Below are 24,313 nucleotides of genomic sequence, written 5' to 3'. Positions count from 1 at the left end.
TATATCAGTATAAGAGCTCAGAGATTCCCAGATTATACAGAGAGAAAAACAGCAGCATCTTGAAAAGATGAGTTTTTCAGAGTTTTTTCGGAGTGGCGATAATGTCATTCAGGAGAAGACCGAAGGGATTTCAGCTTCCCCCCACATTGATAGTGCAAACAACACTGTGTCGTCTGATGAAGTTACAGCTGGAACACAACAAAACTAATGCAGCGCGTATTCGCTACCACATGGCTAACCCCAAATCTGAAGTCAACACTAAAACACATCTTTTGTTCCCAGATGTCAGGTACCCATACGTGTAATCAAATCAGTGCCCTTGAAATGTAGAGTACATCTTCTTTATCTTCTTACCCCTCTGAGATCTAAGAAGTAGGTGGTAGCCCTAACCTATCCCTATATTTTGGAAAAATATAGTTAGAATGAATACATTTTTTTTTCCTGCTGACTTAGGCGAACAGTTTAATAAAACACAAATGAGGTATTCATTAGATTGCCCAAGGTCGGTTAGGGTTTGACAGCTTAGACGTCACAAGGTTAAAGATGTGCATTTGCCATCTTCAGTTTTAGGATATATGTCAGAAATCTGTTTTTTAAATCAAACTATCTTTCAATTGAATAGTTTCACATATTTGTCCTGAGTGTCTTTCACGTTAAGTTAAAGTTGTGTAAAGTCTCATGGAGTTGCTTATTTGCTCAAAATCAATAACCTCACACTGACACAGTGACCCACATCTGAAGTTCTGTAGCCTTCATACGGCACAGATAAACCAGAGAAGCATACACCACCAGGCAAAAAGGGTTACATCAATATGAATTATCATTAGGGGATTGCTTAGCAACCGCAGATGGTTGCCTAGCAACAGCATTGCCAGGCAGCAGTATGGGTGTGTTCAAAAGTCACACTGTAGTAAAGCAAAAGAGCAAAGAAGGGAAATGTTGTGTGATGTGTGATTCTGTGTAGAATCAACTCTTAAATGTAATACAGCTTTTTAGTTTTCCATGGATAGACCCCACCTCCACCATCTTGGACTGCAGCTGCTGACAGTGGTCCTTGTTCAGCTTTGGAAATGTGCTCTGAAAAGACTGAATTCCCAACTAAAACTTGGAGGCTGGAGAGTAGAAAAAGGATTTTAGTCCGCAGCTACAGTCGTAGACAGTGGTCATAAAGGTTCATAGAGGGTGCACCACACACAACCCTCTGCTAACACCAAAAGTGGGTTGGTGAGCTTATTGCTATAACACTAGCTAACTGGCCATGGTATATCTGTAACATACTTCTGGTTATTTCAGCACGTGTTTAGACCCCATTATGAGCAAATGACTGATTAGAATGAAGTTCTGAGCTCATATATGTTTAGCTGTGGGTCAGGAGGTAGAGCATACAGCTCCTTTGGTTTGTATATTTAAGTATCTTTAGGCGAGATGCTGAACCCCAAGTTGCCCCTGATGTATCCATTGGTCTGTGAATTCTCCAGGGGAATGTGTGAATGTTAACCCTATAATGCCATTTGTATCATATTTCCTACATTAGTTTCTGAGACCTCTATCTCATGAACATGATCAATACTTGCCATAATTTCAAAATGTTATGGACAAAACTCTTTTTTTGTCTAAAATTAACATTGTTGTTAACAAAAAGTTGCCAAAAATGCCCAATGTATCAAATGCCATACAAAAAATATATAATAAATATTAGTGCTGTCAGCGTTAACGGGTTAACGCAGGCTGATCTGCATTAACGCGTTAAAACGGGCTAATTCGCGTTAATGAGTTAACGCAGATCAATCCATGTAAGGGGTTACTCAGCATCCAGCGTTAATGCAGCTTAAACATGTTAACGCCATCATCACGACTAATGCGATGAACAATTAACCCGTCTGGAGCGCAGACTGACTCAAAATCCCTGAAATGACTCTGCTAACGCATTTCAGGAAGTTTGTCCAACGTGTGTCCATTCTGCGCTCCAGATGGGTTGAGCCCTTTAAAAATTGTAATCGTGTTAATCGTGATGACAGCATTAATGCGTTAACACTGACAGCACTAATAAATATATAATAAAGATATACCATAAACAACATGCTATAGCAAATATATACATGATATAGCATTTTGTTATAAGGTTTATTAAACATCTCAGTTCCAAAAAAACAGAATTTTCTGGCTGTTTTTTGATGGGTTGGGTCTTACGGGGTTAAGTCAAAATTGATAGTATGAATGTATGTGAATGAGGCATGTAGTAAGAAACTGAGTAATCAAACAGAAAAGAACGGGGCTGTGTAAGTAACAGTCCATTTATGTATGTATTAAAGCATCGCAGCGGTATGACGCCTTTGCTAGCTTCACGGAGCTTTCAACTGGATGTGATGAATCAACACATCTGACAAAAAAATGATGAGCTTAAATCCTCCCTTACTTTGCTGCAAAAGGTCTAGGCTGTTGGAGGATTCCCATGATGCACTGAGGCTATGACCACACTAGCCCGAAAACGCCGTCTCAGTGTGGACGGGAGGCCAAAACGGAGAGAAAACGATGCATTTTCAAACGAAAAGTGTGGACGTAGCCTGAGTGTTTCACTCACTATGTGTTTATACACCTCGTGTTATTATTAATCTCTGGTTCTCTTCCACAGCATTTCTTTGTCCTGTCTTCATCCACTCTTCCCTAGCCGATCACGGCAGACAGCCGCCCCTCCCTGAGGGTGGTTCTCCATGAGCCTTCTTCCTGTTAAAAGCCACCAAAGTTCTTCTAGAAACAAGTCATGCTCCTTTTTATAATGCCAGAATAAATGGAAATCTGATTCATCTTCTACCTGACAGAACCTATATAATGCACATAATCCTATAACAGATGTATTTCCTTATCCTTTTATTAGTCCTCCGTGCTTATCACTGATGCAATGCACAACAACAGAATTCTTACATATATTTCTATTCAGGATTCTCAGGCATTCAGGAGTGCCACGTCTCCTCCCTGTTTTCTGTTTCTGCCACCCAAGCTACATAAGTGTCCTTTCAGATACTCTGGGGACCTGCTGCTATTGATGTTATAGCACTATAGCAGTATACTGAGTTCAGTCAGAGACATTTACACAAGGAAATGACATTCACTGCAGATGATTAAACTGTTAGAGCAATGAGATTCTGTTAAGGAACACATATGGATCATAACATGACTGGACATAAGGAGTCAGCTGGAAAAGGAAGTGATTAGTTCTAATGGTTTACTGACACACTCTCTCTCTGTCTCCATCTCTGTAGGAGTGTTGACAGGAAGTGTGCTCATGTGTGTTTGCTGACATCGTGAGCAATCATGTTCCGGAACAGCCTGAAGATGCTACTGGGCGGCAAAGGTCGCAAGAACAATACCAGTGGTCAGTAAATTCATATTATATGTGTTTTTCACCCGTCGTTTTGTGCTCCGACCAGAAGCTGTGCCTCTAGTCTGTGTGTTTCAATGAAGCCATGTCATGGATGTGTAAATAGATAGATATGTTAATGCTATATTACACAAAATATTTTCGTCTAATATTGTTGTAAAACACGCAGATCATGGGTGGCTGTTTGTTTGGGCACATACAGATGAGTTCTTCTTATGTACACCACTGTTTCATGCAGCAGTGTCTCTCTCTTGCTCTTTGTCACTTTTCCAATAGGTAACACGGACTCAGAGGCATCAGAAGTCAGGATGATCGAAGGATTCACTCGTTCACTCCCCTCCTCTCCTCTCCTTAACCTTCGCCTGGGCAAGAGACCTGGTAGGACTGTCTATTTATCTCAGTGCGTGCTCAATGAAAGGTTTCTCCCACTGAAAACGTTACGTCCAGATGAACAGAATCAACCTTTTGGGGCTGTCTGTGTAGCTCAGTATGTTGGTCGATCACTCATGTTTAGTATTTGATTGTGTGATGTAGGGCTGGGCCATATTATACCGTTCACGGTAATACCGGTATAATGTTAGGCAACGATAGGAAAATGAAATATCGCGATAGAATGGGAGTAAAACGCGCATGCGCAGTGCCTTTGTTTTCATACGCACATGGCCGATTGTTGAGTGAAACAGATGAACCAGAATTGGTTTGTAAAAATGGTGCAACTTCCGTGATGTGGAACTGGTTTGGTGTTTGTCCGTCAGATACACAACAAAGCACATTTTTTTGCAGAACATGCAAGCAGCCGTTGTTATTGTCGTATTTGTCGGACTAAGATGCTCTTAAATCTGGGCGTAATCTGGGTCCTAAACTCCGTATGTTTCAGGTCAAACAACACTGCAGCATCACTTAGAGTTAAAAACTGTCTAAATTCTTTCATCTTTAATAAAACGATCAGCATTGCTGCTTTACCAGGTGTAACTATAAAGTTTAACTTCCAGGCATCCATGAAAACAAAAGTTATTACATTTAACGGAGTTAGAAGTTAGCAGGAAGCTAGCGGAAGTTAGCTCGCTAGTTTCGCTAGTTACCTAAGCATGATATAGCATGTTCTGACTGAGAGATTTCTGAAAAAAATCAAACGTACAGCTCTGCTATCACTTCCAACATAAATGAAGACAGGAAACTAAACAGCAGTGACGTTTGTAGGGTTACTGAAGTTGGGCTAGCTGCTATATAATGATGTGCTACGTGATCGCTAGCGACACAGCTATGTTAGCATAACATAAACAGTGAAGCTGGAGGACGAACACTAACACTTTTCCACTTATAAAAGTTAACGTGAAGGTTCTTCATGGTTAGAGACAAATGCAATCGCATGGCAGGATGCTGTAAACGGACCAAACTTCAGTCAGGAGAACAACTGAGATAATCCATCCACAATACGAGGTTAGTCATTAATATACTGCAACAACATGGGAATAGAGCAGCTGCCAGAGAATTCAACATTAATGAATCAATGGTACAGAAGTGGAGGAAGCAAGAAGAATGAGTTTAATAAAGTTTGATTTATCTGACTGCTTTGTTTCGCTTAATGTGCCTTATAATCCCGTGCACCTTATGGTCCGAAAAATACGTACTGCACACTGCAGTTTAATGTTGCAAAGCACCTCTTTTTAACTTCAGTGGATATTATACATGGTTATGCTCAGGATATGTCAGCCCATTTCTACTGGAAATGCCTTTTGGTTAAACTTTCAGCAAGGAATTTGCATTTGCACTGTTACATTTTTATAAAGCTTTAATGTACATAAAAACCAGCTTCTTGTTTAAGTGAAAATAAATGGAAGGTTGTCTTTTTGCGCTAGTAATGTTGTGGAGTTGTATTTTGTCTCGCATCAATTATATCGTCGGTTATATCGTTATCGCAAATTTTCAAATATATATCGTGATAAATATTTTTGGCCATATCGCCCTGCTCTAGTGTGACGTTTATGTGGTCTTATAAAAACAACAAGTAGTGCTGGAAATATGTGTGCAAATATTAGTCACAGTATCTGTGTATATATTTCTGCATCTTATAAATAGAACATGATTGTAATTATTTGTTGACATTTTTATTTGCATTTAAAACGGTTGATAAAAAATATTTTTGTTGATATGGCATAGGACTCAGAAATAACTACCAGTAGTGATGGCTACTGTGATATTTTAAAACCAAAACTTTAAATTGTCTTTAAATATAATATATAAACTGTACTGCACTCCTTCCTTGATTTTCTTTGTTCCTGTGGCTTCTTCTCCCCGTAAATGCACTGATCCAATTCCTTTCCTGTTCTGATCCAATGTACATACCTTGATTTTATTTTACCTTACTAATGTGATACTCATGTTAACCATCTGAGGTCTAAATAATGCTGGGAGTTAACCCTAACCTGTACATTTTGACCTGGGAGCACAGTTTTTGAAAAGAACAGAAACATCATGTTCTGAAAGCACAGGATTAGGGCAAACTCATCAATGATAACGACTTAGACCAAAAAGGGTTAATACCTGCAGTGTTTCATTCATTAGTAACCAAGTGTCCACTGTCAGAGCCACAGCCCTGGTTCTTTTTAATGGACAAGACCTACTTTTTTATGTTGTAACCCAATGAAAATATGAACACACTGGTAGGATATACAAATATTTATAAATCTGCCCTTAAATCTTACATCAGAGCTGTACTTCCTGAACATGTTTATGATGTTATCAGTATCAGCGTCACTGAGTGATAGTCGAAGGACTTGGAAAGAAAAGCAGCTGGACTTCTTTAAAAAGTTGTGCCAATTGATCTCAATGGGTCACATGATTGGTGAGGGAAGGTCTCACAACGGTTTCACTCGAAACCTCTGCTGATAATGACCCATACCCTTTTTCACACCTTGGCTTACATCATAGGCGTCAAACTCCAGGCCTCGAGGGCCGGTGTCCTGCAGGTCTTAGATGTGCCCTTGATCCAACACAGCTGATTTAAATGGCTAAACATGTCTTGAAGTTCTCCAGAGGCCTGGTAATGAACTAATCATTTGATTCAGGTGTGTTGACCCAGCTTGAGATCTAGTCGCTTTTCTTTTTTTCAAGCTCCATCCATGACCTGGATGACTGAACCTGCACAGACACACTGAGTGATAGGTATGTTTACATTCACAGGTGCACTAGAAGCAAGAATAACTACCAGACAATTCTGCATGCCTTTAGTTGTTTAAAATAACAAAAATGCCAACAAATAGTCTCAATTCATACCTCATAATGCCGCTCACTACATGATATTGTAGATTTTAGATACTAACTCACCACGCTAAATGCCATCTTATCCCCCAGCTTGTGTTAGCTTGTTTAACTGCTACAGTGCTGCTGGTGCCACCACTTAGTACAGGACGAAGCTGTAAGTCTTGGGGGGTTGTTGTATTTGTGAACCACACACAGGGAAAATACTTCAAAAAATCTTAACTCACATTATACTAGATTACTTCATCGTTTCGTAGCTAGTAGTTAATGTTTGCTAACTTCAGTTAGCTTACCCTTTGCTTTTCCCGTTGCTGTAAAGTGAGCCTATATAAAAAATAACCAACCAAAACACTATGTCAGCTCTTTCTCACTAGTATTTTAGTAGTTCATTTTTACTTACCATCAACTTCTAGAAATCCATACCTGGAGTAATGTTTATAAGGCAAAACTAAAATAGTTTCTAGAGGGTGAAGCTCAACTCCTTCGAAGAAAAAGTCCTTCAAGAATAAATGAAAGGTACAAGACTAAAATACATTTGTGTGAGAGATGTAATAAACATGTTGGATATACATGTATACATATGAAATGCATCCTTGCAAATTCAAGAAACCTGCCCGTTGTTGTGAAGCGTCGACTCACGTTTATCATGTGAGTACACTTATACAGTGGAAACCCACAAATGTTTGCCAAAGGAGGAGAAGGAGGACAACCAGTTAGTGTAACATATTGTCAGGATTTCAGGAAAGTCCGTATGGCTGTTAATGCAAAGTTAAATCATAACCCTCCAGCTGCACACAGACAATGGCAGTAAGCTGGGGAATCCTTCTGGAACAGTCTGAGCTGATAAGCTCTGTCATTAAGCGAACGTTTCAATGAAGATGAAACATTGTCAACTGACAACATATTCATATCTGTCTGTGTCGTTTCATCAGTTGATCTTTGCAAATGCTTTGCTGCTTAAAACGTCATGTTTGGTGTGAAACATGCTGAAACAACAGGATTCAAGCTGCTGGGAGGGTCTGTGTCCTCTTCTGTGTGCATAATGAATCTATATCATAAGAAATCTATACGCGCAATTTATGCAAATCTTCTTGTAACCATGGTAACACAAGCCTGTTCCTCATTAAGGCACTCGAAGGCAGTTAAAACTGCAGACTGTTTGTGTCATCTGCGCACTATGTGTTTTCTTCCTCCCTCAGACACACAAACACACACACACACACAGAGCTGTGACCTGTTACACAGCGTATGGTAGCAGATGGGGGTGGGTTGGCCTTTGACCCTGTATTTGATCGTCCCACTGTGCCTGAGTGAGAGAGAAAACACTGAAATATTACACCCAGCCCCCTGCCAAGCTCTCCAATCCTCTCCTCACCTAAACTCTTCTCCCGCTGCTCCTCTTCCTCCTCCTCGGGGCTGATTTGACACACTTGTCTTAAACATTACCATGTGGAGTTTATCTCTCTGCCCTTTATAAAGTACGGCACTAAAGAAGGGAGACTTCTTTAGTTATTGCACAACGTCTACACACACAAACACAGACAATCTCAGATTTGGCTTATTTCTCTTAACCCTTTTTTTTTCTTCCCATTGTGTTTTTCCCCCTGTGCTTATACTCTTTTTCACCACCCCGGCATATCCCTGTCCTTTGTTTTGTCCTGCTCCTTTCCGTGACTTCTACACATCATTAGTTGCTGACATGGATCCACAGTTTGATCCTGGGAAGAGACACAAATACCTTTGAGGTTGTGTCAGGAACAAGCAACACAGAGAGTTGTTGCCTGTACTGATCTCAGATAGAGGCAGTGTGCAAAGTATGTTGTGGTATGTAGCTTGGGCTATAGCAGTAATTAAGTGTAAGCTAGCTTTTTAATAGCTAAAAGTAATTTAATTGGAAATTAAGTTGTTGCTTTGTACAAAAACATTTTTTATTGTGCCAAATATTTAGTTTTTTAGTAATTTCATAATAAATAAATTATATGTCCTCAATCCAGAAAAAGGAGCTAATGCCTGCTTAACATTTCAACTCACAGTTATGCTTTTTTTAAGCCACAGATGAACTTTTTGTCAACAGTAGTCTAAGGAGCTTGGAAAGAAAAGCGTCTGGACTCCTTTAAGTTGCTTGAAGATGTTTCACCTTTCATCTGAGAAGCTTCTTCTAGGGTCAAATGGTGGAGAGTCCTAGATTTAAGCCGATTTAAGCAGATTTTTGTGAACAGTAAAATCTTTTGGCCACCAACATTTAGCATCTTTCATTTTAAGAGCAGTGAATGGATTTCTCTTGCTAAAATACAATTTGGGACTTGTATTTTGCTTAGTAAACACTATAATCTGATGAATTATTATAAAACTATAATAATTCACCATAATTAAAGCCTTTGCAGTTAAATTCAGTCATTAAAAAACAAAAAACACAAGCTAACTCTAGCTCAAGATTGACTAGAGCTTATCATATCTGAGCTTAACTGCAAGGTTAGCTTTTAGCCTTTTTTCAGTTTACAATATTTGATAAACTTTCTTTGAATAACATGTTTAAACCTCCCGTTATTAACTATGTACGTGCTGTGTAAATAAGCTGCAAAGACATTATTAACATATAATCAGATTTTATGCTGGTATTTTACACTAACTAGCAAAAATTTACTAATAAGTCCAACAGTGTAAAAGATGGATGTAGTTCGGGGGTCAGAAAAGTTCATTCAAAACTGAAGTTGCTTAAATCTGAATTCTTTTTAATGAACACGGAGGGATCCTTCAACCTGAAAACACTTTGTGTTGGATACAATTCTATCTGTGTCTGGTAGACTCTTTATTAATGAGTTTATAGACTCAGAAAGGAGGATTGTTTAACATATTGTCATTTGCTAATAAGGTTGGGCGATTGGATGAATATATCGACTATTGACGATAGGCCGAGCCTTTCGCCGATCGTTTACACAAGAGCGGTGTATTTATTTATTTGCCCACGAGTAAGTTTGCTAATATTGTTTATTGAAGCTAAGAGAAGCGGTCAACCAAAAAAATAATAGCGCTGTTTTAATGGCACACTCTTCCAGCTGTGAACAAATGCACATAACTCAGAGTGCGCAAAATGCAGCGACTCCTTTACTCAAACTCAAAAAGAACGAAAGGCAGCGGCCTGTGTTCAGAAAAAACACAAAAACATTTTATTTGAATAAAAAAACAACAACAATGGTGGGGAGGGAAACAACGAGAAACTGCATCTTTTTTCTACTATAACCGTGTTTACAGGCTGTTCCAGTGTTTGTCTTACAGACTCGACCAAACTACAAATACAAATTAAACAAAAAGTAATTAAAAAATCAAAATGTCTCTTCCAGCCAGCACAAAAAAAAAATCTCAGACGTAATGTTAAGTCTTTTGTATGATTTGGCGAATCTCAAACAAAGAAATAAATGAATGAATAATCCAAAAAGTAGCTATATTAATACTGAAACAAACAAGAAAAGAAGGTAAAATATTCCCTCAACAAACAAAACGTATAAATTCTAAACGCGAAAATCAGTCCATGCATGATTACATGGCTCCGCCCATCAAAATGTCTGTGCCTGCGCGAATATATCGCCTGTCATCGGTTGTTGGACTGCCAACATATCGCCCAAGCTTATTTGCTAATGACTATTCAATCAGAGGAGGTTATTGTTTCACAGTCAGCTCCACTTTTCTATTATCACATCTGGCTTTCAAAGAGATGCTCATGGTAAAAATGTTTGACTCGAGCCTTTATAGCAGGACCTCACAGTCCAGTGGGTGACATCACAGAGGCTTTAAACTGTGGCTTTACAAAAGGTTCTTACTCTGTATGTTTTTAGAAAACTAAATAAAAAAATAAATAGTGTAATAACGTTCTAAGATGAGTGGATAATGCTTTAGATACATTATCTCTAGTAGTTTCATTTTTCTGTACATCTATATGTTACCTATAAGGTATTAATGTAGCCTGTTAAATGTTTTAGGTTGCACTAAAACTATTTTTAGGTGAACAACAAAAGGTCAAAGATAAAAGTTGGAGACATTATAGAATCATAAACCAGCTTTTTGTGTTTTTTCTTCGTTCTTCCACAAATTTCAGCCTAAATCTTTCCTTCAAGTCTTAAATTTAAACCCGTTTTTTCTGCACTCTTTCATAAAATCACATTTTAAATAATATTTGTTTCAATTTAACTAGTTTTTTTTTAGTTCATATACATTTTCCACATTTCTTGGTCTAAAGTGGATTACAGTCTTCCATGTTCACTGTGATTTGTGGTCGCACTCTCCTCTGTTCTTGGAAAGAGTTTCACTTTAATTGCAGCATTTCTTTGCTCTGCTGCTTTTCAGAAATTGTTCTGTCTCTGCGCGTTTTTTCTTCTTTTAGAAGAGACAAGGCTGAACTGTTTTTCTAAACTTTCCTCGTGCTTCTCGACATGTAACAGATTACGCTCTCGGTTCAGCTCCTCCTGCAGGCTTTCTGTTTCTCGCCTGTGTGGGGTTTTTTTTCTTTTTGGGGGTTGGAAGAGGGGAGGTTTTAATTTGCGGTGCAGTCGGACGAGGGAGGTCGTCTTTCAGAACAGATATGGAGGCTCTGCTGGTGGAGAAAGAGGCTTTGCACACTTAGAAGTGTTCTTTTTTGTGTGTTCTGACCTAAGAGCGTACCGTATGTGAGAGGATTGTTGTGGGCTTTTTTGCTTGTTTTTGCACTGGATGCTTTAGTTGTTACTCTGTTTTCTGGGACTCTACCTGTGAATGAGAAAGGCTTTCATTTTTCTGGCTACAAAGGACAATAACCAGTGGAAATGCATTTCCCAGGTTTGTGTGAGTTGCAGTCAACTTTAGAGCACTTCTCATGTATGCAGATTGCTGTTTCACCTCTGAAGAGTAACAAAGAAGTTCATCTGTTACCACTGGATTTGCATGTTTTATTGTCCCGCAGTCACTCAGCCTGAAAAGTCGGAGCACCTCTGGTGTGTTTTTTTTCTTTTTCCGGAGAGTCTCTTCCTCTTCTTATCACTTCACTTCTACCTCCTTCATCTTTTTCTCCCCCTCTCCTTTGTGTACTCTGGAGAAGGAGGAGCTCGATACCAAAGTGAAGAAGACGGGATCATGATGTCATCACATTTTCACCAACAAAACTTAATGGAGAGGGAGAAGAGCACAACTTCAGCTGACTTAGTTTACTCTGCCCCCTACATGGAAGTACTGTGAACCAATCAGAGTCCTGCTGACAGCTAGCCATGGACTGCACGGCGGCTATTTTGAAAGCATGCGCCCGCTCCAGAGCCAAGTGGTGTTGCCACGGGCGCTCCAGTGTCCGTCACCCGTGGGGGCCGGCGAATGGCTGCGGTTGTGGTCGAGGTGTGTTTGCGGGGGGCTTCGTCAACCACACCTCGTCCCTCCTGCGGCGCTTGCTGTTGCACGTTTGCTGTTGTCACTCTCACGAGGAGAGTTCGCAGTTGTGTCGCGATTGGGGGGATTGTCCGATCCAAGGAGTGGAGAGAGATCGAAGAGGAAGGAGACAGGAGGAAGGTGAGAGTGATGGATCTCTCTATGGCCAGAAATTCTTGTTTTATCAGTCAAATACCATATTTTTTTAATTTACTCTAATCTGTTATCTCTAATTGTGTTTGATTTTTTTCAGATTTTGTACAAATAGTATGCAAAAATATCTTTTTTCCCTTTAAATTTAGCTAAAAAAAAGTGGATTCTACATTTCCCCCCAAAAATGAGTTGAGCTGCTCAAGCTGGCAAAAACCTGGTGATGCCATTTAATGTCTGATTAGTATGTTGTTCCAAGCGTGTAAGCAAATGAATCTAAAAAAGTTTGTTTTTTATGAACAGAAAGGTTAGAAAAAAACTCGCCTGTAAACATGTTTACCTGTGCTATGATTTTACAGTCAGCCCCAAGTGGCTGTTTGAAGAACTGCAGTTTTGTTATTTTTTCAGCTATGCAGGTGTCCACAAGGCTCACATGTCTTTCTTGCCAGAGCAGGAAAGTTTGTCCTTTTAGTTAAGGAACGTGATTATCTGCATTTTTGACAAAGTATTACATCGCTATATATCGATATGTGGTGACTCCTCCTCTTCAGCAGCTTGTGTCCTAGCCTCAGGTTGTTCACTGTTGGTTTTGTGTACTCCAGCGTATACACTCAGCTGCTGCTTTCATTTCTCTTTTGTATTTTCACTTTGTAAGAGGTTTTTTTTCTGAAATAAGGGAGAGAAACTTGTGTCTTATGTCTTCGCAAAGAACTAAAGCAAGATCATATTGGTTTCCAAACAGATGTTACAATGTAGAAATGAGTTAAGTTATATACTAATGGCCTTTAGAAAACCCAAGGTACTTACTGTGACACTGAATGATGTTGTTAAAATGAAGTCAGGACCTCTCACAAGGCTGTTTGGTTAAGTAATGTTAGCTGATGTAGTCACAGCTAACTCCTTAGACTGAGTTTGCCCTCAGGACTTTGTGTCAGGCTCTCTGTGAGGTGGTTAATAGTCTTGTTCACAGCCTCGTTACCTCCCACATTGACTATTGTAATTCTCTCTTACATCGTCTCCCCTAAAAATCCCTCCATAAGCTTCAACTGGTTCAAAACTCATGCATTATTACCAGAACCCCCTCCTACCAGCACATCACCCCCGATCTTCAGGAGCTTCACTGGCTCCTTGTGAAATTCAAGAGAGTGTGCAAAGTTCTTCTGCTCACCTTCAAGGCCCTTCATAACCTTGCTCTTCCTTACCTTTCTGACCTGTTAAGCACTACTTCTTCTGCTCGCTCACTTCAATCTTCTTCTATCCAGCTCGCTGTGGCTTCTGTCCGCCTCACCACCATGGGAAGCAGAGCTTTCAGCTGCTCTGCTCTCCGGCTGTGGAACTTTCTACCCCCAAATATAGGAAACACTGGTTCTCTCCCCCAGTTTAAATCCCAACTCAAAACCCATCTGTTCAAATCTGCATATTCACTGTGAACTAATTTTTTGTTTATCTTGTGCCTTTTTTATTGTTCTTTGTTGTCATTGTTCTATTGTGTGTTTTATTCTATTGGTAAGTGTCCTTAGGTGTCTTCAAAGGCCCTTTTAAATAAAATTTCTTATCATTATTATTATTATTATTCTTCAGAGAGTTCACAGGGTCTATTTTAGCCACCATACTTTCCCAAAAATATAACCAGCTTGTTCTGTTGCTTTCACTTACAGTGGGGCAAAAAAGTATTTAGTCAGCCACCGATTGTGCAAGTTCCCCCACTTAAAATGATGACAGAGGTCAGTAATTTGCACCAGAGGTACACTTCAACTGTGAGACACAGAATGTGAAAAAAAAATCCATGAATCCACATGGTAGGATTTGTAAAGAATTTATTCGTAAATTAGGGTGGAAAATAAGTATTTGGTCACCTCAAACAAGGAAAATCTCTGGCTCTCACAGACCTGTAACGTCTTCTGTAAGAAGCGTTTCTGTCCCCCACTCGTTACCTGTATGAATGGCACCTGTTTGAACTCATCATCTGTATAAAAGACACCTGTCCACAGCCTCAAACAGTCAGACTCCAAACTCCGCCATGGCCAAGACCAAAGAGCTTTCGAAGGACACCAGGAAAAGTATTGTAGACCTGCACCAGACTGGGAAGAGTGAATCTACAATAGGCAAGCAGCTTGGTGTGAAAAAATCAACTGTGGGAGCAATCATCAGAAAATGGAAGACATACAAGACCACTGATAATCTCCCTCGATCTGGGGCTCCACGCAAGATCTCATCCCGTGGGGTCAAAATGATCATGAGAACGGTGAGCAAAGATCCCAGAACCACACGGGGGGACCTGGTGAATGACCTGCAGAGAGCTGGGACCAAAGTAACAAAGGTCACCATCAGTAACACACTACAACGGCAGGGAATCAAATCCCGCAGTGCCAGACGTGTTCCGCTGCTGAAGCCAGTGCATGTCCAGGCCCGTCTGAAGTTTGCCAGAGAGCACATGGATGATACAGCAGAGGATTGGGAGAATGTCATGTGGTCAGATGAAACCAAAGTAGAACTTTTTGGTATAAACTCAACTCGTCGTGTTTGGAGGAAGAAGAATACTGAGTTGCATCCCAAGAACACCATACCTACTGTGAAGCATGGGGGTGGAAACATCATGCTATGGGGCTGTTTTTCTGCCAAGGGGACAGGACGACTGATCCGTGTTAAGGACAGAATGAATGGGGCCATGTATCGTGAGATTTTGAGCCAAAACCTCCTTCCATCAGTGAGAACTTTGAAGATGAAACAAGGCTGGGTCTTCCAACATGACAATGATCCAAAACACACCGCCCGGGCAACAAAGGAGTGGCTCCGTAAGAAGCATTTGAAAGTCCTGGAGTGGCCTAGCCAGTCTCCAGACCTCAACCCCATAGAAAATCTGTGGCGGGAGTTGAAAGTCCGTGTTGCTCGGCGACAGCCCCAAAACATCACTGCTCTCGAGAAGATCTGCATGGAGGAATGGGCCAAAATACCAGCTACTGTGTGTGCAAACCTGGTAAAGACCTATAGTAAACGTTTGACCTCTGTTATTGCCAACAAAGGTTATGTTACAAAGTATTGAGTTGTATTTTTGTTATTGACCAAATACTTATTTTCCACCCTGATTTATGAATAAATTCTTTACAAATCCTACCATGTGAATTCATGGATTTTTTTTTCACATTCTGTCTCTCACAGTTGAAGTGTACCTCTGGTGCAAATTACTGACCTCTGTCATCATTTTAGGTGGGGGAACTTGCACAATCGGTGGCTGACTAAATACTTTTTTGCCCCACTGTATCTAAACCATAACTGAAAACAGAAAATAACATCAAAGAAAGGACGTCTTTCTTCATTTAAAAATGCATTATGTGACCAAAATGATCTGACCAATCAGATCTCAAGTATGTGGACTGCATTTGCACCTTTACCTGTATCCAGTCACTTGTGCTTAGATCAGCTAAAACGCACGCTAATCCCAGTTTACAAAGCTCTGAGTTTCTAATTTATCTAAACGTCCTTGCCCCAGGATTATGCTCTTGTTGCTGTTCATCATTTTATTCACTGAATGTTACAGGAAGTCAGAGGTGCAGTTAACAAGCAGAATCATACACTTTCAGACTGCTCCAGAACTTCAGAAATGATTGCATCATTTTACTGACAGAAACATGTTAGAGTTTCTATATCAGGATTCTGTTATAGCAGAAAGTCCTTCTGGTTCAGGAAGAAAGGAAGTAAAGAGAGTACATGAGGGCAAAAGAAAGAAATCTGGGAGGGAAGAGATAAAAGAAATAAGAAAGAAAAGAAAAAACGGAGGAAGGAAAAACAAAAGAAAGATGGGACCAGAGAAAACACAAAGGGTGCAAAGAAAGTCGGAAGAGATAAAGGAACAAAAGAAGGAAGACTAATGAGGGAAAGTAAGGAAAGAAACTGGAGGAGAGATGAAAAACAAATGGTTAGAAGAAGAGAGAAACTATGACAGAAAGAAAAGCTGAACGTAAGAATGGAAAGGAGGAAAGAAAAAAGAAGAAATACACAAAGAAAGAAGAGAAGAAGGGACGGCAAAGGGAGAGGAAGGCTCCTAAGGAAGGGAGGAAAGACAGGAGAAGCAATCAGAAGCTGAACTAGTTAAGAAAGCAGAAATGGAAATGTCTGCGCGCTCTGTATCTGATCTTTCCATTTTATTTTTCTTCTGCTAAAAACGACTCACAACCCTGTCATTGACTGACCACACACACGCATGTATGTGCACACGTACACACACACACGTGCTTTGTGTTGGATGGCTTTTTTTTGGTGTGTGTGTGTGTGTGTGTCTGATTCTTCACCAGCAGTCAGCAGTTTAAAGCTGTAATTACAGAGAGAGAGAAACAGAGTCGGAGCTTTCGTGCTGCGGCTTACATTCTTGTCTTGGTGTGTGTGTGTGTGTGTGTGTGTGTGTGTGTGTGTGTGTGTGTGTGTGTGTGTGTGTGTGTGTGTGTGTGTGCAGTGCTCTTGGCATATTTAGGTCATGATAGTGAATACATTAATAGCAACATCAATCACTGTTTTGCATGTGCTTTGAGTGAGTTGCAGCGTGTGTGAGATTCTCTGAATTGTTCTATTTTCATAATTTCTTCTGATTGGATGGACTTATAACAGTGTCTGCTCTTGAAGCCAGCACATCAAATTGGGACTTTTTAGCAGGTTGCCAGTGGATGTCTGTAGAAAACTGTGATTGAGGCAGCTTTATGCTGAGCATATGCTGACCCCAGCCCAGCAGCCAGACACTGAACTTCAACAGATAACAATCTGATGAGCAGTCAGGCTACAGCCTGCATTTCTATCTGTTCATGTTTTAAAGTCTCTTTGTGCTGGTTTTCATCTTTGCTTTGTGTTCTTACCTACGTACTTAGAGAAAGATTTGTGTTGGTGTGTGGGGCTGTAGCCTGTGGGTTTATATTGTTAAATGGTAATCATGAGACAGTGTGTTTCAGGTCATTTTATGGAGAAACATGAAATTAATGTAACGTGTGCTGGATTAGAAAAGTGTTCTGTGTAATACAGAACACTTTTTTTTGAGTAATGACTCCAACCCAGATGGCAAGAAAGAGGGGACATACCTCCAACATGCAAAAAAATTTAATCACCCAGCATGCAATTCATTTGCACAAATGTAATGTGTTTGATAAGCTGCTTGGCGATGGCGGTGACTCTCAAAGTGACGCCATTGAGAATCAATAAGGAATGGACTCGATAAGTGATGGAAGTGGAATCACTACAGTCCCACACACCAACACAAATCCCCATATGGACACAAATACGGACGGTGGACACACATGGAATATGTATGAGCGTATGAGAGACCTGAAAACAATCATCACAGTGATTCTACTATGAACAGGTAGAAACAGAGGCTGACTGCTCATCACTGCTTTGTCTTGTGTTGAAGCTCATCCTCTCCCTGCTCATCACGCTAGGTTTTTCGCTAGCCCTGCGTTAGCATGTTGTCCGTGCTTGCAAAAAGCTCAAATCTTGCCACCAGTTGTTTCTGTCCTGCATGCAGATTCAACGTTATCATCACGCTCTCGTCCCTTTGTGCCATAAAAATAAAATGAATGTCCATATCTCATTCCTGACAAGCTGTAGACTTCATCGTTCTCCTTCTGCTGCACACAAGCTGAAATCTTTGTAACACAAGTACTGGCATAATTGCAACTGGAATTACATTTTTCACTAATGGTTTATGTTACTGCATTACTGAAAAAATGTAATGTGATTATAATACATGAAGGTATACGGTCTCCATTGCTTAACATGTCACAGTCAACAGTCAGATGACATCATCAGCATAGTATTTTTTTTTAATTCCCTTTTCTTCACTCGTTAGGTGAAGATGAGGAGTTAGGACCACCCCCCTCAGTAGATGAGGCAGCTGATGCCCTGATGACGAGGCTTGGTTTTCTACTTGGAGAAAAGGTCATCAGTGGAGAGCCAGGCTCCCCTTACCATGCTCAGGATGGGCAGGTAAGTAACACACACGCTTTTGTTCCACCTAAATCATCGAATGCTCTTAGGTTCAGAGATTTAACTGTGAATCTGCCATACGATGTTTTATCGAGGTCGTGGAAAGTCTCGTTCCACTGACAAATCTATTTCATCCATCCACTGTGTTTCTATTTGAATATTTAAAGATGTTTTGCCAAAAAATGCTAACTTATACAGACACATGATAACTATAAGAATGAGAACTGTACGATATAACATTAATACCTATAATGCACAATAATAGAAGAATATTTCTATTTTTCTTTTGCCTTTCCCACAGAGGATGTCTCCTTCTTCCAGTCTGGCTAGTAGCAACACCTCGCCCAGTTCCACACTGCACCCTCCCACTGGTGCTGAAGGCAGTAGTAACAACAAGCACGCTTCCCCGAACCACGCCTCCGTCACCTCCCCCACCTCAACACTGGAGAGCAGAGACAGTGGGATCATAGGTAAGGGGCAGTTGTCTTCAAATGGGTCATTAAACAACCAGCTCTTGTTGCTAATGCCCCCTGTTTCCCCTTCTCTCTAATTTTCAGCCACGCTGACTAGCTATTCTGCTGACTCAGCTGCAGAGAGGGATGACGGCGCTAAGTATGCAGGAGAATGTTACCATGGCAGCAGTCTCAACCTGTGGCAGCAGGGGGGTCGACCAGTGGTGGCGTCCACTTCGTCTACCAGTGTGGTAGCGTCAGGAAGCAGAAATGAGGGTTTTCTGTATAGGGTGGACGACAGCATGGCTGCCTCCACTTACAGCCTAAACAAACTCCATCCAGATCGAGGCACTGGCCTCACCCAGTCATCAGGTTCCACCTATTCCATCCCCCTCTACTTCATGCCTCGCCCTAATTCGGTTGCTGGTAAGATGGCAGATGAATGCGATGTGGCCTTTTTTGCCTTTCAGCACAGTGTGAGGTTCTGTTGCATTTTACCAGATATTTATAGTCAGTGTGGTCTAGAAAAGTCACAACTAACTGGCTGACACCAACCAACCATAAAAGTCCAGCTTAACAAGCTCCACATATAAAAGAATCTATAATTTTGCAGATTGCTTACAGATAATTTCATTTTAGACCAAATCGTAAAAGAAAACCTGGTAAAAAGAGAGCCAGCGGCAGGACAGGGAACTCAGTTTAAACTCAGCACAGCTCACTAAGCCCATAATCTGGCTTCATAGTGCATCCCTCTGCTCTGCAAAAGTGAATTCAGAGTGTGTCCCAGTGCATACGCAACGCACTTGTATTCAAATTTGTATACAAATATACAAACAATTGCAGTGAATTGTGGGGGCGACAGTTAGAAAAAGATTCCTATATTATTAATAAGTGACACGGAGGACTTTATGGGCACGTTCATTCATTTTGCATCAAACTGAATAAAACATGAAATTTGTTTTTTAATGTTGCTGTTATTGTAAAAACCTGCCAGGACACTTTGCAGTGTGATTGGATCACATGCACGCAGTAGTGAGGAATTAAAACACAGCTTGTTCTCTAGTTTATAATCTGTCTTTAAAAAAAACCCTCACCTTTATGTAAAAACATAAATATAATAATAAATATATATATATAAATATATAATAATCATACAGGTTAGGGCTACAGTTAGACACAGAGAGTTAAAGACAGTGTTTCAGAAGCACACATAGAAAATCACAGTCCTGGATCCAGGCCATACTTCACCAGAGACATAACTGAGGCACGGGCAGATGTTAATACAGAATCCTTAACACCTTAAAAAGAGCACCTATTAAGACTGTCTGGTCTACACAGGCAGGTGTGTTAACAAGCTCGTCATTGGTAGTTTATAAACTGCTGATAAAAGGCAACAAGCTGAAAAATGGAGATGGTGCCTGGGTAACGTGTTCAGAGCCCATTCTCCTTTTCCTCTTCTCCTTCTCCTGTTTCAATAAAAGCTAAAAGTCATGAGCACTTTGGGGAAGGAAGGAAGTGACACACAGGATACAAGGCACAGCCTGCACTCGTATTCTCTGCAGTGCAACAGGATTGTTACTGGAGTCATTAAGACAAAAGTTCTGGTAGGTTTCTCACAGCTTTGTGTTTGCAGCCAGGGAAAGTTAAAGTTTTTAACTTGTATTAGTCCTTTGTTAGGTTTTATATCAACTTTTTAGGAACTGTCAAGATGCTGAAATCCTAGTAATCCTGCCTGTTTGCTTTGCTAACAACAGATACGGAAATCTGTTCTAAAGCTATAAACACGTTTGTCTTCATACAAGCTAGAAGACACATGAGTACTTTTGCTTGGTTGGTGTTATGTTAAGATTAACTTGTTAAATTGTTCATACAGCGATTTGTAACATATTTGTTACTGAGAGTTTTTAAATATTTCTCACTGTTGTGGAGTGTATTTGTGGAGGTATGTTAATGGTAAATGAACAATAAGAACAGTTTTAAAAGAGATTTAAAGTCTAGGAGCTATATGAGTCCATAGAATGTAAAACAAGAGTCTCGCTGATGAAGGTGACTCTACATATATATAGCTCTAGGCTACATAAAAAGACTTCACAAAGCAGATGGTGACATCATGTTGGCTACATCCATCTTTTATACTGACTAATTTCTCCTAGCTGTGTCCTCCTTTAACAGAAACAAGAATTATAAGAATATTCTCGTCTAACCTTTGGCAAGAACGTGAATGCATCGGTTTACCAAAGGGCCAGACCTGTTTGTACCAAGTAGTAAGGACACATTCACCATAGCTAACTTAAACTTTGGAGTTTCTTCAGTGGAAAAAAATATATCTACAAACGGCTCTAATTTAGTTTTCTATAACCAACTTAGCATCTGTATAAAGCACATTATGTCAGTTATTTTGCAGCAGTCTTATTACAGCATTTTTTTTTAATTTCTCTTTAGCCACTAGTTCAGCCCACCTTGAAGACCTGGCTTATCTTGATGAGCAGCAGAGACACATCCCTTCAAGGACATCCCTCAGAATGCCTAGACAGAATTCTGGGATTCGTAGTCAACAGGACCACAGAGGTAAATGCACACATGGTGCCAAACATCCTGAGATGCAGTTATAATAAATGGCAGCATTACACGCGCTCCTCTCTTCCCTCTCTTCCAGCAGTTCGTTTCACTCCCTCTCTGAACCTGAAGCCGCTTCACTTTGAGGTTCCTGGTCTCTCATCTGATTGGCTCTTCACCGGCAGGGAGTGGCTCTTCCAAGAAATGGACACCTGCCTCCGCAGTGATGATCCAGCAACCAGCCGGGGCGCGGTTATCATCGGCAACATGGGATTTGGCAAAACGGCCATCATTGCTCGCTTGGTGGCACTTAGTTGTCATGGAAACCGTATGTGGCCAAATGCTTCTAGCAGCCAGACCATAAACAAACGTAAGAGGAAAAGATCCCTCCTGTTTCACAGCTCTGTAAACTGTGTCGTACAAGAGACATTATGTGGATATTAGCAGAACCCTAGAAAAAACGTATGCAAGAGTTAAACTGTCTTCTGGTTGCGTTTGCATATCAGAAAGTTCATTTCTTGTGTAGCCTCTCACCACTGACACTGGAAAAGAGGTTCAGCAAGATAAAGAGCCAAAGCACACAGCCAAGACGAGGCTCTGAGTGTCTTTGACCAGTTTAGACAAAAATGTTTATGTACTTAAATTCACTCAGAGTAACAGAGTCATCATATGTAACCCAATAAAATCCACAGGGCCAGTAGCCAGACCCATAGCTGAGCCAGGCATCAGAAAAACAGTGTAAAATCATGCAGTTAATGAAGGCAACAGCTGCTCAGAAAGAATGACACGTTTGTATGTTTGAATTTCCCAGATGTGGAGACTTTTTCCCACGACTCCCTGGGAAGAGGTGGAGGAGGAGATGAAGGGGGGTCAGGAGAAAGCTGTCCAGGCACACCAGAAATGAGGAGGAGACAGGAGGAGGCGCTGAGGAGGCTCGCGGGACAGGTAGTGTCCCTACTTCATTCCTCTTTCTACTTTTTAATCAAAGATGACCTGTTGTGCTTCTCATAATTTTCTGTAGGCTGCTTGTGTACAGCAGTGGAAATGATCATAAAAGACCCACATGAATTAGACTGCTGTAATACCAACCAGTGTAATGAATGATCACTTAGTCTCTCAAGCTAAAAGGCCAGCGTGTGAATCCACCTTAGCAAAGTTTTACTGAAAATCTACAGATGATTCACCAACTTTCTTCTGCCTCTGTTTTGTAGGTAGTCTCATATCATTTCTGTCAGGCCGATAACTGCCACACCTGTCTCGTTCCGGAGTTTGTCCACAACATGGCGGCTACATTAAGCAGCGCGCCTCAGCTGGCCACCTATCGTGAACTACTGCACCGGGCGCCACAGCTCCAGAGCATGCTCAGTCTGCGCTCCTGTATCCAGGATCCGATCTCTGCCCTTCAGAAAGGAATACTAGAACCGCTCGATGCTCTCTACAGAGGTACAGCTTCTACTACATTCTGCTGTGGCACATTAACTGATGTGCAGTGATGCAATGTGAGTTTGTTTTGTTTGTTTTCCAGAAAATAAACTGCATGTAGAAGGGGCGGGCCTTATTGTACTGATTGATGGGCTAAACGAGGCAGAGTTCCACCGGCCGGACTACGGCGACACGCTGACCTCCTTTCTATCCCGAACCATCCAGAGATTTCCTTCCTGGCTGAAGGTCATTACCACTGTCAGGACCAGTCAGCAGGTAAACACAAGTCACAAACACACAGAAGTGTAAAATCACAAAGGTGGCCGTGAAATGGGAACAAAAGAGCACACAGGTGCGTTAGAGGGGCAACAATGAGGCAACCCCCAAAACAGGAATGGTTTTACAACTGGAGGACACAGACATTTTTCCCTCCTCATCTTTTCCGACTGTTTTTTCACTACTTCTGCATTTGTTTGCATTTGACTGGGGTCACCTGGTAGCATGAGAATCAGAATCAGAATCAGAAAGGTTTTATTGCCAAATGTTGAGCAGGTTTACAACATTAGGAAATTGCTGCGGTGCTTCAGTGCAAACATACTGTCATAAATTACACTAAAATAGACATGAAAAATAAATAAATAAATAAAAATAAGAATAAGAATTAAAAGTGCTAAGTAGATAGATGATATATACATGAGTGCAGGTGGTGATCAGTGCCAAACACGGAATGATGCAGTGAACACAGCGTAGGGTCATGTGTTAGTGGTGGGAACAGTCGTACGTTTATTGTTCATGTGTCCAACAGCAGAGGGCAAGAAACTGTTCTTATGGCGAGAGGTTCTGGTGCGAATGGACCGGAGCCTCCTGCCTGAGGGGAGCAGGTCAAACAGACTGTGTCCAGGGTGAGAAGGGTCAGCTGAGATCCGGGCTGCACGCCCCAGTGTCCTGGAGGTGTACAGGTCCTGCAGAGATGGGAGTCTGCAGCCAATCACCTTCTCAGCAGAGCGCACAACACGCTGCAGTCTCTGTTTGTCCCTGATAGTGGCTCCAGCGTACCACACGGTGATGGAGGAGGTGAGGATGGTCTCGATGATTGCAGTGTAGAACTGCATCATCGTCCGTGTTGGCAGGTTGAATTTCTTCAGCTGCCTCAGGAAGTACATCCTCTGCTGGGCTTTCTTGATGACGGAGGTGATGGTGGGCTCCCACTTCAGGTCCTGGGTGATGGTGGTACCCAGGAAGCGGAATGAGTCCACAGAGGTGATGGGGGTGTCAGTCAGGATGATGGGGGGGAGTGGGGCTGTGTGCTTCCTGAAGTCCACAATAATCTCCACTGTCTTCTGGGCATTCAGCACCAGGTTGTTGTGGCTGCACCAGGACACCAGACGTTCAACCTCCCTCCTGTAGGCAGACTCGTCCCCGTCCGAGATGAGTCCAATAACGGTGGTGTCATCTGCGAACTTGATTAGCTTGACAGACTGGTGGGTGGAGGTGCAGCAGTTGGTGTACAGGGAGAAGAGCAGAGGAGAAAGAACACAGCCCTGAGGGGAGCCGGTGCTGATGGTCCGGGAGTCCGAGACATTCTTTCCCAGCCTCACATGCTGCTTCCTGTCCGTCAGGAAGTCAGTGATCCACCGGCAGATGGGATCAGGCACATTCATCTGGGAAAGCTTGCCTTGGAGATGGTCTGGAAGGATGGTGTTGAAGGCAGAGCTGAAGTCCACAAACAGGATCCTGGCGT

The 24,313-nt window shown here is 41.3% G+C and overlaps 1 protein-coding gene across 5 annotated transcripts in view; it reads left to right on the top strand.

The window, feature by feature from the left end:
* The window catches only part of tanc2a (tetratricopeptide repeat, ankyrin repeat and coiled-coil containing 2a), a 58,162-nt gene that overhangs the window by 18,491 nt on the left and 15,358 nt on the right, over positions 1–24,313 (top strand). Inside the window, exons 1-11 of one of the 5 annotated variants that reach the window (XM_076882918.1) lie at positions 2,612–2,758; positions 3,261–3,373; positions 3,656–3,757; positions 18,006–18,142; positions 18,444–18,612; positions 18,700–19,020; positions 21,037–21,162; positions 21,251–21,520; positions 21,962–22,095; positions 22,362–22,593; positions 22,676–22,848. In XM_076882918.1, coding sequence (XP_076739033.1) covers positions 3,313–3,373; positions 3,656–3,757; positions 18,006–18,142; positions 18,444–18,612; positions 18,700–19,020; positions 21,037–21,162; positions 21,251–21,520; positions 21,962–22,095; positions 22,362–22,593; positions 22,676–22,848 — 1,725 coding nt within the window. In that variant the 5' untranslated portion in view covers positions 2,612–2,758; positions 3,261–3,312. Of the gene's footprint in view, positions 1–2,611; positions 2,759–3,260; positions 3,374–3,655; positions 3,758–6,457; positions 6,545–11,167; positions 12,167–18,005; positions 18,143–18,443; positions 18,613–18,699; positions 19,021–21,036; positions 21,163–21,250; positions 21,521–21,961; positions 22,096–22,361; positions 22,594–22,675; positions 22,849–24,313 lie in introns of those variants that run through there. The other 4 variants (XM_004572532.3, XM_024802130.2, XM_004572531.2 and 1 more) reach the window with 4 other exon arrangements.

Source organism: Maylandia zebra, linkage group LG4, assembly GCF_041146795.1.
Source record: "Maylandia zebra isolate NMK-2024a linkage group LG4, Mzebra_GT3a, whole genome shotgun sequence".
Taxonomy (NCBI): domain Eukaryota; kingdom Metazoa; phylum Chordata; class Actinopteri; order Cichliformes; family Cichlidae; genus Maylandia; species Maylandia zebra.
The sequence above is the reverse complement of the archived record's forward strand: the minus strand, read 5'-3'. Positions and strand labels throughout refer to the sequence as shown.